This window comes from Hibiscus syriacus, unplaced genomic scaffold (assembly GCF_006381635.1).
Source record: "Hibiscus syriacus cultivar Baekdansim isolate YM2019G1 unplaced genomic scaffold, ASM638163v2 tig00110279_pilon, whole genome shotgun sequence".
NCBI lineage: Eukaryota > Viridiplantae > Streptophyta > Magnoliopsida > Malvales > Malvaceae > Hibiscus > Hibiscus syriacus.
This window is the reverse complement of record NW_024062659.1, coordinates 1,219,771-1,232,380: the sequence shown is the minus strand read 5'-3', so window position 1 is coordinate 1,232,380 and position 12,610 is coordinate 1,219,771. Positions and strand designations below refer to the sequence as shown.

Here is a 12,610-nt window from a genome sequence, read left to right as displayed (position 1 = left end):
TTGTATCCTACAGCTAGACTTCGTTGGATTTTTTCTATTGTTTGGAATAAATAAAGTATCATTAGGTTTGATTTTTTTTATATAAAAAAGTAGCTAATAACAGTTGAATGATTAAATAGATAGTTTAAAATTGTTCTAATTTAATCCAAAACATTGCTGTCCTTCGTAATCGACAATGTTGCATGTTAAGAGGGAACATACCAATTTATCCACAAGGAAAGTGTAAAGTGGACCTCAAAGTCTCTGGAAAAACTAGCTAATGTACATGACAAAACTGGATAGACATTTCCATCATAAACTCATAACCCATGGTTAATGATTAATTAGCCCTCTGATTTCACTATTCACTAACACTACTTATCAGATTCAGAGCCAAAGAGCTCCGGCCTCCTTGAGCAGTGGCACCAAAGTCCCATTAATATGTGAAGCCATGACTCTGTCCATGGCACCAATCAGCTTCCCACCCATTCCACAGAAGAGGCGCTTCGCAGCATGGCACATCCAACAGCTGCTAACGCTGAATATCACCACCGCGCTCTCCGACGCCAGCTGCGCCACTCTCTCGATGGGGGTCCGACTCGATGCTCCTCAGGCTCAGGCTCATCGGCAGGTAACAACCCCACGATTCGCCCTCGCAATACATTGTTTTCTCCTTTTTTTTGAACCGAAAATTTTGCAGAGAGAAACGCAGATGGTGGTGGAGCTTAGGGGAAGGCGTTTGAGGGAGTGGCGGCATTTTATAAGGACCACGACCACAACCACGACCCGAGACGAGACGAGACGGACTGCGGCGGCGGCGCGTGAGAGTCCCCTTTATTCTCTATCACTCAACAAAGAAGTGGGAAAGCCAAGCCTTAAATACCATTCCCAATAGTGTTTCCAATACTATGTGGGATTGAGCATTACCAACACTTGTTTCCAATACAATGTGATTATTCAGGAAACAATTAACAATCATGCACCTTAAAACAACTGAATCAGCAACTAATTGCATTAGTATTATACGATTAAATATGTCATAATTAAAAGTCAATCTACAATCAATCGCGATTATTGCAATTTTAAGCAAAATATTCAAAAATAATATCACTATTTAAGGCTCAATCCCACATAGTATTGGGAACAAGTGTTGGTAATGCTCAATCCCACATAGTATTGGAAACACTATTAGGAATGATATTTAAGGCTTGGTTTTCCCACTTCCTTGTTGAGTGATAGAGAACAAGGGAGACTCTCGCGCGCCGCCGCCGCCGCCGTTCGTCTAGTCTCGTCTCGTCTCGTTCGACTATCGCAACGAACTTGGAATAAATCGCAACGCGAACTTCGACTATCGCAACGAACTTGGAATAAATCGCAACGCGAACTTCGACTATCGCAACGAACTTGGAATAAATCGCAACGCGAACTTCGACTATCGCAATGCGAATATGTAAATCGCAATGCGATAGTCGAAGTTCGCGTTGCGAATCTAGAAAGTGATTTGCGATACCGGAGATCGCGTTGCGAATTATTGATCGCATTGCGATTTAGTTGGTCATTTTGGCAAATCCAAAAAATGTTGGTTAAAATCGTATATTATAAGGCATTTTTGGTCACTGAGGTTATTTTATCTTAATTTAAATGGTATTTTTTAACCATATATATATATTCATATTCATATTTTTTCGTATATGATTTATACATGCCATATAAAATCGAGGGACTCGACTAAAACTTTAACTCAAATTTGAAAATTAATCTACTACTTACTAAAATTTTCGAGTTATTCGAGTTGTATTTTACAACTCGATTTGAACTTAAATTTTTTTCGAGTCGAATTTATGAAATTAAAACTTGAACTAAATTCAAGTTGAGTGAAAAAAGTCGATTTTTTAAGTCGATTCAAGTTCTGATCGCCTCAATAAGTTAGAGCAGAGAGGACAACAATACAACTAAAAACCTGTTTAAATATACCAAAGGTCCCTCTCTTATTTTAATATATGAAATTTAGTCTTTGTACTTTAATTTATGACACTGAATCACTATAATATTTTATTTGAAAATAAGGTAAACTATGCATTTATTGTTTAAACTATTAGTTTTGGTCTATTTTAGTATCTAAACATCTAAATTTTTTAAAATTATACCTAACGTTTAGTTTTCATTTCATTTTAATATCCAGTCGTTAAAAACTTAACGAGTTTAGTATCTAAACTATTTATTTTGATCCGTTTTAGTATCTAAATTTTCAATTTTTTCAAAACTTTTTTTGAACAAAATATTAAAATGAAACAAAAACTGAAAATTTTAACGACAGGGTACTAAAATGAAACAAAAGCTACTTTATGTATGGTTGAAAATTTGAAAGTTTAAGTACTAAAATGAATAAAAACTTATACTTTAGGTACAAAACACATAATTTACCCGTGAAAATATTGGTCTCTTTACTAACTTTTGTTCAACCTCTTTGTCAATATTGACCTAACAGTTATATGAAAAAATAGAACAACATTTTTAGTCCTTCATATTTATATCTTTTATCAATTTGACTCTTAAAAAACTGTAAACGGAGATGATTGAAAAACATTATTATTCAATTAATAATAATTTTTTTATTTTTAAAGATTAAAGGTCACGTTGATAAAAAAAAGAATTGTAAACGTAAAAAACTAAATAAGTTATTTTACTTTTTTCTATAGCTTTCAGGTCGAACGTTAAAGAAAATCGAATATGAGTCGAGATATGCATCGAGACTTTAAAATTAAAATAGGGTAAATATACAAAATGATTATTAAACTATATACAAAATGATTATTAAACTATGTTGAAACGACATTTTTAGCCATTAAACTTTTGAAAGTTATAAAATGATCATTACGTTTTCCGAACTGTTACAAAATGATCATTGTATGTTATAACATAGTGATAAAATTTGATAAGTTTAAGGAACATTTCGTAATAGTTTGATAAGTTCAATGACCATTTTGTACTAGTTTGCAAAAGTTTAATGCTCATTTTGTAACAGTTCACTAAGTTTAATGAATTTAGTAACCACATCTATACTTTACCCACGGAAATAATACATACAATCAACGTCGCAAAACTGGAGTATAATGACTAAACTTTAAATTTTGAAATAGTTAAGGGCCCTTTTCACATTTTAACCAATAAAACTCTAGAGGAGAATAGGTGTCAGTTGAAGAATGGAGGGTAGGGGTAGTTTGTCTACTCCAGTTACCGAGAGAGTTAAATGTCGGTCCCAACTTTTAATCACATAGTGCTTTCCTTTTTGTGTAGTAATATTAAAAAAAGAACAGACCCTTTCCATTCAAGCAAAAACCGAAAGGTTCTTTGGGATAGACGGCTTGGTTTGGTGCTGCTTGTGGGGTGGCCTTCGAGTTTGATGAGATTTACACTTTTTGTTGGTGACAAGACCCGACCCCTGCGCGCATGTTTTGCCCTTTGTCTTCTTGGAACAGTCGAACATGGTGATGTGTTGGGTCTTGGAGATGATGAATTCATCATCCAGCTTGTATTTTTGACCTCCTTTTTGCCCTAATCCGCTAGAGAGGGCAGGGACTTTCAACGACAACAACAAAATCATATTCTCATGTGTAATGAAGTAAGGAGAAGGTAGGGTAGTAATAAATAAATAATTGCATAATTGAACAATCTTCCTATGCAGTTCTCATATACACGTCAATAATGAGAAGTAATCCTTGTAAATAAATTCCTGTATTAAAATATTTGCATATAGACAAAAACGTAAGACTCCACTAAATTTAAAAAGAGGAAACCTGAAGAGAATGATACACAATATTCAACGGTAACAAGCTACGAGAAGGAATAAAATCTAATGGGTTAAAAACCTAATCTAAAGCAACACTACTCCGCTACTCTAATTCTAAACTTTCATAAATTCTAATGTCACACGTCAGGGGCTTTGTGTCCTCTAAATTATAGGGTCATGATCAAACCAGAGTTAAAAAAGTAAAAAAAATAGTGTACTAGATTGGTAATTTGATTACTTTTGCTTCGCTAATTAAGTTTGTTTTCTGGTGCAAACTACGTGGTTTAACGTATGATTTGCTGCTCCTACTGCATAGAAAATTGCAAAACCAAGCTCTATGATCTTGACTGCAAAATTTTACACGGTGTGAACGAATAACGGGGACCATGACTGTGTTTTCCCCAACTTTGATATTTCACACTAAATAAAATACTACAAAGGTTTTATACGTAAATAACATCTGATGTTGGACGGAGCTAGAATTTTAGTTCAAGGGGTAAACTATAATTAACAATAGAAAATTAGGGGGTTAAATCAAAATAAATTAAAATTTAAAGACCTAAATAGATAATTATCCCAATATTATTTAATGATAAAAAATTGGGAGTGGGAAAAATTAAAATAAATCAAAATTTAAAGGCATCAATAGGTAATTATCCCAATATTATTTAATGATAAAAAAAATTGGGGGCATGGGAATCCGAAGAGCTTTGACCCGAATCGATTCGATCGGGTCGAATTTTTTAAAAAAATGGTCAGAGTCGAGTTTAGGGTGAAAAATACTCTAGTCGACTCAAAATATTATAATATTACCTTATATATTTAGGGATAAGTGCAATAATACTCATCTATATATTTTTTCAATTAAATCCCATTTTTAATAAAAAAATATTTTTTTTAAAATATATTATTTCGAGTCGGATTCAGATTTATCTCAAAAAGACAGATAGAGTGGATTCCACATTAGCTATACATAGTGGGACTAATACTTTTGTTTAGCTTATATTGGTTATCAATTAGATCACACGTAGTGAATGAAGGAGCATTGCATTGATGAGTGCATTAGTTGTGTTTAGTGGGATTAAACATGTGTGTTAGTGCTTTTGTTTTAGGAAATAAGTTGCCTCGTGTTCACTTGTGCATGGTTTTCCAATGTCATCTATTTCGTAAAATGATTTTCGAAAAATAAATCATAATTTTTTTGAAATAAAATTTCTTACCGTTATTTTCCATTGCTCAACGATGTTGTGTAAAGTTTTTGTTGTTTGGTAAAATTTTCAGAAATTATTCGCTATAAATACTAAATAAAGGAAAAGTATAAAAATAGTTCGTAAATTATAGGGTGTTATTTTATTGGATTTTTCGACTATCGAAAGATAAAAAATAGATATCTGATTATTCACATGTTTCAAACTTATCCCATTTCGAAAAAAAAGTTTACATGTTAAGTGAAATGTGATAGTTGTTTGAGGTTTTGAGATTATATTTTATTTATATCACTTTTCAACAGAAAATGACGAATTTAAAATATATGGATGGTTGTAGGGGTGTTCAAAATTCGGTTTTAACCGAATTAACCGATCGAACCGAATTAGTTCGGTTAATTCTGTCGGCCACCGAATTAATTCGGTCGGGGAACGGTTAAGAATTTTTTTTTAAATTCGGTTAACAGTTCATTCGGTTCGAAATCGGTTAATTAATCGAATTAACCGAATTAACCTTTAAATATAATTATATTAAGAGGCTCAATCCATTTAAAACCTAAATCAATATTAATTAATTAAAATAATATTAAAACTAAATGCAAAATGTTTGAATCAAATTAATTAGATATTATTTATAATTAGATATTATTTAAATTAATTGTAAATTGTTTTTTTTAATTAAAAAAATATTAAATTCTAAAATTCTAAAAAATTTCGATTAATTCGAAAATTAATCGAATTAACCGAAATTTATTCGGTTCGGTTAATATTTTCGAAAAAAAGTTCGGTTCGATTAACGGTTAAAGAAAAAAAAAGTTCGGTTAATTCGAAAATGGTAGTTCGGTTGATTCGGCCACCGAATTAACCGAATGAACATCCCTATATGGTTGGACAACCATTTTTTTCATGGCTGTTTTTTTTTCATTTATATAAATGAAGGGTTTCTTAACGAAAATGAATCATTCAACTTCTCATGTTCAGGAACAAGTGGACCATCGGAAAATGTTTACGTGTGACGGCTTTAATATATGATTAAAAAAAGATATTATCGGTTTTATTATTATTTAAATAATAAAATTGATAAAAAATTTACCTAAAATATTATTATTTTTACTGGTTTTGTTATCATTTGGCTCTTTACCAGATTTGGTAAAGCGCTACCGGTTTTGTTATTATTAGATATTTTTATTAAAAATATTAAAAAAAATTGATGTTTTAAATAAAAAATAATAATATTTTAAATAATTTTTTATCAATTTTATTATTTAAATAATAACAAAACCAATAATACTTTATTTTAACCTTAAATTAAGGTGTCGTAGAACTTTCATCGACCAGCCCCATACAGTCTTACACAATTAAGTTTATTTAGCTTTTTACTGTATAGCATTGCTTATATTGCGTGAAACAGTACCATTTCAGAGCACGTAATTTTTATTAATTATGCATGATGGTATAAAAAGCAGCAGTGACAGTGAGACAAAGGATCACAATCACATGTTCACCTAAAGCCCAGACAAAGTGACACACAGCAGTCGCTAAAGTAGCTTGGTTCAGGCGTGCATGCAGTGCACCTGCTCCAACGGGACGGCGGGACGGTACGGTTGTGCGCCGAATACCGGTTTAATATCTGCATCCCTTTGTTGTTGTTTTTGGTTGACCTTCTTCTTCTTCTTCACCTACGCATGCTCAACAGAATCCCGGTGCTGCTGCTTCTGCTTTTCTTTGTACGTTGCTTGTAAAATTTAAGGTCTGGTTATTGGATAAAAAGTGAGTCTGGGCACGGTGATTTTCTTAGTTCCTAGAAAGAATCACAGCTTTAACTTGCAAGTGGGCGTGGGTCAAAGAAAAATACTTTTTCATTCTAATATTCGTGCGAGGATGGATGCAGATTCTATCTTAGGAGGTGAATTCAATTTTTTAAAATTTTGAAGGACTAAATTTAAACTTATAAAACTTAATTAGGAGAAAAACACATTTTCAATTTAAAGTACATAAAACAATCTTAAACATGTAATAATTTTAAATTTTCAATATTTTCAACAGATTTTGGTCCATAGCTGCACAGACAGAATCAGAATCTTGGATTTGACCATGGTTTTTAAAATCGGACCGGTTAGCGAACCGGATCAGTTAGTGAACTGGTCATGTTATCGGTTCACTGATTCAACCGGTCGAATCGGTCCGACCGGTCGGAAGAATCGGACGGCGTTATAATTATTTAAAAAATTAAATAAAAATACCAAAAATATTTAATAAAAATAATTTTTTATATCACAAGTCATATTCAAAGCAAATCATAACATATATAAGTTAAAAACCATAAAATCAAGTGAAACAAAATGATTCAAATTAACTACAACATAATATTGAAGGTAAAACATATTAAATAATAAATATAATTATATAACTATAATTAAAAAATAAATTTGGGGCTAAAAAAATCATAACAAAATGATATTGTTTGATTTAATTTTTTTTTAAAAAACAATCTCACATGTCTAAGAAACATAGAAGAGCATCACAACTAACTTCTATAAATAATAGAGGTAATTTGACATTCAAAATCATGTAGCCTTTTGGTGAGCATTGAGTGAGCTATTCTTTCACTTTAATCAAGCTCGAATTTTAGGTTTCAATCGAGTTTCTAAATTTTTTTAGTTCATGCATTTTCGAGTTCAAGTTTCAATATTATATTTCGAGTACGAGTTGAACTTGATAATTTTTAGCTCGTGAGTTTAAGTCGAGTTGAGCTTACTTTTAAAGTTTTCAAGTTCGAGTCGAGCTCAGCAAAACTCGAGTTCGACTTGGCTCGTTTAACAAATGACGTCGTTTGGTTTAATTTTTTTAAAAAAAAAACAAAATTGGCGTTTTTTTTTTTCATTTTTTTTCGATTTTTAGCCGGTTCGATTCGAACGGTTCAACGATTTCGGCCGATTCACTAATAGCGATTTAATCGGTGTAAATTGAACCAGACTAGGCAACGATTCTCTATTAAACCGGTTGAACCGGCCAGTCCGGTCCAATTTTCAAAACAATGGAGTTGACAGGTTGGTTTGATTCTCTCTTAATATATATATATATATATATATATATTGATACAATAAAGTTTATGTTATGGATTATTCTTCAATTTAAGGCCATGATACATCTAAGATTTAATTGAAATTTATAAATTAACTAAGATTTAATTGAAATTTATAAATTAACTACAAAAATAATAATGATAAAATTTGAATTTAACCTTATAAATTTAAATTCTTAAATTTCAACAACTTATATTAAGATTCGATGAACTCTTATATATATATATATATATATATATATATATATAACACATCATGTGAAATAGACCGTAACGTGAAAAAGGGACGCTACTACAAAAATAAATCTTCAAATTATATTTCACCTTTCATATTATTTGTAATTATATATATATATATATTTAAAATTAATTAATTTTTGTATTTAATAGTTACAATATAGGGGTGTTCAATCGGTTAAAACAGTGGCCGATCGAACCGAATTACCATTAATCGAATTAACATAATTTTTTCTTTAATTGTTAACTGAACTGAACTTTTTTTTTTGAAAATATTAACCGAACCGAATAAAGTTCTGTTATTTCGGTCGGTTAATAGAATTAACCAAAATTTTTAATAATTTTCTTAATTAAATTAATTTTAATATAATAGAAATATATTTTTAAATTTAGTTTAAAATTTAATTAAGTATTAATAATTTAATGAGTCTAGTGTGGTTAAAAAATAATTGGGTCTTAATTCTTAATGGTTTTGAGCTTAAAATATGTATTTAATATATAATATATTTAATATTTAATAATTTTTGTTAATTTGGTTAATTAACTGATTTCGAACCGAATTAACCGTTAGCCGAATATTGAAAAAAGCATTAACCATTCTCCGACCGAACTAATTTGGTGGTCGACCGGATTAACCGAACTAATTCGGTTAAGTCGATTAATTCGGTTAAAACAAAAAAATGAACACCCCTAATAATGGCTCTGATTAAATCTGAAGGTGAGTAGATATAACTTATGATTTAATTAAATTACGAGGGAATAAGCTATTTAACTTTAATTTAAAATGAACATGTATTTTTATTAAAAAATAACGTGAATTTAACATATAATTAAGTCATAAAAATTAAGAGGGTAGGATTTTATTTCACTAATTTTAAAATTACAAGATCTTTATAAATAATTAAATCAAAAAATGGATTAATGCTTAATTTTATTAAGGCTTAAGGATAACCTTTGACTATGTAGTAAACTTAATTTATCATTTTAGTTTCTATCATATTTTCGTATCAATTTAGTTCTCAAAGTTGTTTAATTGCATCATTCTATATCTTACCCCTACCTTAAAACCCTAAACTATAAACCCTAAGTCAGGGCTTAGGATTTATGGTTTAAGATTTAGGATTATGGGATTATGATTTATAATTTAGGGTTTTAAGTTTAGGGTAGGGTATAGAATGATGCAATTGAGCAACTTCAAGGGTTAAATTGATGCGAAAGTACGATACTGGCGAATGTGATAAATTGGGTATACTATAGGGGCAAAAGTTACCCTTTCCCTTTTATTAATTTTAAATTGACAAGGTGTTAGAAAATAATTAAATCAATTTTTTGAGTAAGAGCTATTTCAATAGTTTCAAAACTATAAATGACTTAAAATGTAATTAAATCATAAAAGTTTGAGGGCATAAGCCCTCGTCTTTGAAGGTGAGCTAATCCGTCCCACTCGGGTGGAATTGAATGAAACACAAGAGGATAAAAATGGTAGGGACTGAATTAGTATTTAAACAAAATAAAAAGAAAAAAAAGAAAAAGAAGGCATTGTGTTATCTTCTTCATCTCCTAACCATTGAGGTCGTATTTCCCTCGAAAAGTTGTTCAATCAACTCCTCAATATCTTCTGGTTGATACTTGATGTATTTCCCTGCTTGTTTACTGTTATCAAAGTATGACTGGAATCTCCCTACAAATGACCTGTATGCCGGAATCATCACCGACGATATCGATACTCGTAGCTCCGATTTAAGCTGTCCGTCGCTTACGACCCAAGTGCTCTGTGTCTTGAGGATTTCGTCGAACAAGGCGTTGAAGTTCTTGAACCTTTCTTTCAGTATGGTTTTTGACACTTTCCCATTGACTTGCACACCTTCATGGCTTATGGTCTGCAACACGTTGCTCCATGTTTCTCTTTGGTACAATTTATGGTACCGTCTCAACTCCGAGGTCCGTTTCCGTGACCAAGAATGACCGAGCATGTCGTAGATGTCGGTCGACTCCTTGATCTTCTGCAAAATGTATCTCCCATTGTTCATTAAGAAGATGTAACGCAACGAGTGGCTCCGGTAGAGCTTCGATTTCATCTCGATGTTGGCATCTAACAAGTCCATGACCTTCATCAACTTTAATGCAAATGGGGATGCCTGCAGGCACCGATCGTCCTTTTCGGTGTAGTTCTCGGGAACTTTGTCAACGGTCAATTCCTCCATTTCGTTGTGCTTTTGAAATACTTGCTCTAGTGTGTCCTTATACTCACAAGCATACTTTAGATAATTCATTGTATATCGAGTCAAGGGGTGAACGGCACCGCCTGCGACAGGGATTCGGCCTGCATTGTCACTCTCGATCGAATTCTCGAGCTGAGAGAAAATGCTCACCGCTGTTTCGCCGATCCTACATTGCACCATAGATGTCTCGGACACAAATTCCTTGGCAGACAAGTTATTGCCAATCTCCATATTGTTCAAATCAAGCAATGCCTCGTATATGTCTAAGAACTTAAATAGTTTCTCCGTTGAGTATTGTCTAGGCAACACCAGGGCATTCGGAAAATTAAGAAGCCTCATGGTCAAGGATGTCGCGAGTTCGCAGAACAACCTCTGAGCAATCGAGGGATGCTCAGAAAACACCGAATTGCAAAGCATGCGTTCGCTGGAGAAGAGATTGTTGGTGCAATGTCTCATAATGTGGATCCAATTACCGATCTCGACTTCCAGTGATTCCCAGCTCATCCTTTCGGCATCGTCGACATTGATATTCTCGAACGATAGCTTGCTCAACTCGGCATCCAGTGCTTTTAGCCTAAGACCACTATAAGCAATGCAACACTCTGCCTCGTACCCTGCAAAGATCATTGTGCTAGCGATTTGGTTCATGATAGCTATCGATTCAGTCGAAAAATACGGGAACTCTTCCTCCGTTTTCGACCTCGGGTCGCCTTCGTTTCGATCCATATTTAGATCGAGAAGTGTACGGAATTCGCTTTCGGATAACAACATGGCACGATGGTGAGCGGAGCCTGCTCGGTTTACACAAGAAGCCGCACCGGAATCGGATGGTAATTCTTCGAGCCTACGAATGATCGTCGAAAGGCGTTTTACGACTTCGAAAAACGAGGCGTCTTCCTCCATGTTAAGGCCGAATTTAGCTGAGGCTTCCCTAAGTTCATATGCTGCAATCTCGGAATCAACCATCTCCAAGAACTGGTCAATACAGGTAAAATTATTCTCACCGGAATCGAACTTTTCGATGAATTGATCGACATCTTTCAGGATTTGATCAAATTTAAAACAGGGTTCCGATGATAACTCATCGGGATTGTTCTTCTCATCCCCACCGTCCGATACACCGTCGGTTCCCAAGTTTTCACCGTTCTGGCTCTTCCCCATGATGAGGTAACAGTAGCCAAGCCAAGCAAGGCGATTATGATTTTACTTTGTAATTTAACCTTTCATTTGTGTTCGAGAAGATAAGAGAGATTAAGAAACAGAAAAGAAGAATTATAACGTAAATAACGGGAATTGGTCGTTGACCTCACAAAGTTTCATTTTTGTTTTGGATTATGCGCTGCTCCACATCTTTCTTATAATGGTTTAATACCTGCTTTAGTCTTGTATTTTAGTACAATTTTCACTTTTGTCCCTTTTACTATTTTTCAGTCGGTTTAGCCTTTCAAATTAAATTTTATTATCACTTCAGCCCCTGAATATCTTTTTATTAAAAATTGACGACGTGATCCAATCAAATTTTGACAAATGTATTTTTCTTTTTAAAAATTCTAATAAGTAGGGACTTCTAAAATAGCAATATAAAAAATTTCTTAAAGAATCCAAAATTTAATAAAAATAAATGAACTTTTATAATTAATGTTTTTATTATTATTATTTTAAAAAATTATCACATGGAATTTTTATTAATAAATTAAGAGACATTTCTCTATTAATAACATAATTTTATTTTAATTAACTCGTCTGAGTATAAAAAAGCATGGAATTTATTAATAGAGAAAGGCCAATTTCACTCATAATGTACCCATCGAGATGTCTTAATTTGGTTTTAAAAAAGCCTTCTCTAACTTGTCGCCCATTGATTTCGCCTCTTAATTATGATGCCTTTGGCAAGGATTATTATCCTTGAGTGAAATTCAAGCCAATAATTAATGGGGCAACCATCCCCACGTTTGGACAATCCACTACACCAAAACTATTATAAATAGGTTCAGTTTGAGTTTGAATATCCAACTATGTTTCCTTTGATGTCATTAGTGCCTTTTCTACCTATAAAACATTTTACGACTTCAGTGATAAAAAGGAGTATTAT

The 12,610-nt window shown here is 32.6% G+C and overlaps 2 protein-coding genes across 2 annotated transcripts; one reads left to right on the top strand and one right to left on the bottom strand.

Moving 5' to 3' along the window:
- Window positions 1–40: 40 nt before the first annotated feature.
- Window positions 41–3,538, top strand: LOC120115993. Its single transcript, XM_039136582.1, has 3 exons — window positions 41–610; window positions 680–800; window positions 3,297–3,538. Exons 1-3 carry the CDS (start codon window positions 431–433, stop codon window positions 3,536–3,538), a joined length of 543 nt encoding a protein of 180 aa, XP_038992513.1. The 5' UTR covers window positions 41–430.
- A 6,311-nt stretch (window positions 3,539–9,849) lies between these two features.
- On the bottom strand, window positions 9,850–11,750 carry LOC120115827 (exocyst complex component EXO70B1-like). Its single transcript, XM_039136425.1, has one exon. The coding sequence runs from the start codon at window positions 11,677–11,679 to the stop codon at window positions 9,850–9,852; it is 1,830 nt and encodes a 609-aa protein (XP_038992356.1). The 5' UTR covers window positions 11,680–11,750.
- Window positions 11,751–12,610: the final 860 nt, after the last annotated feature.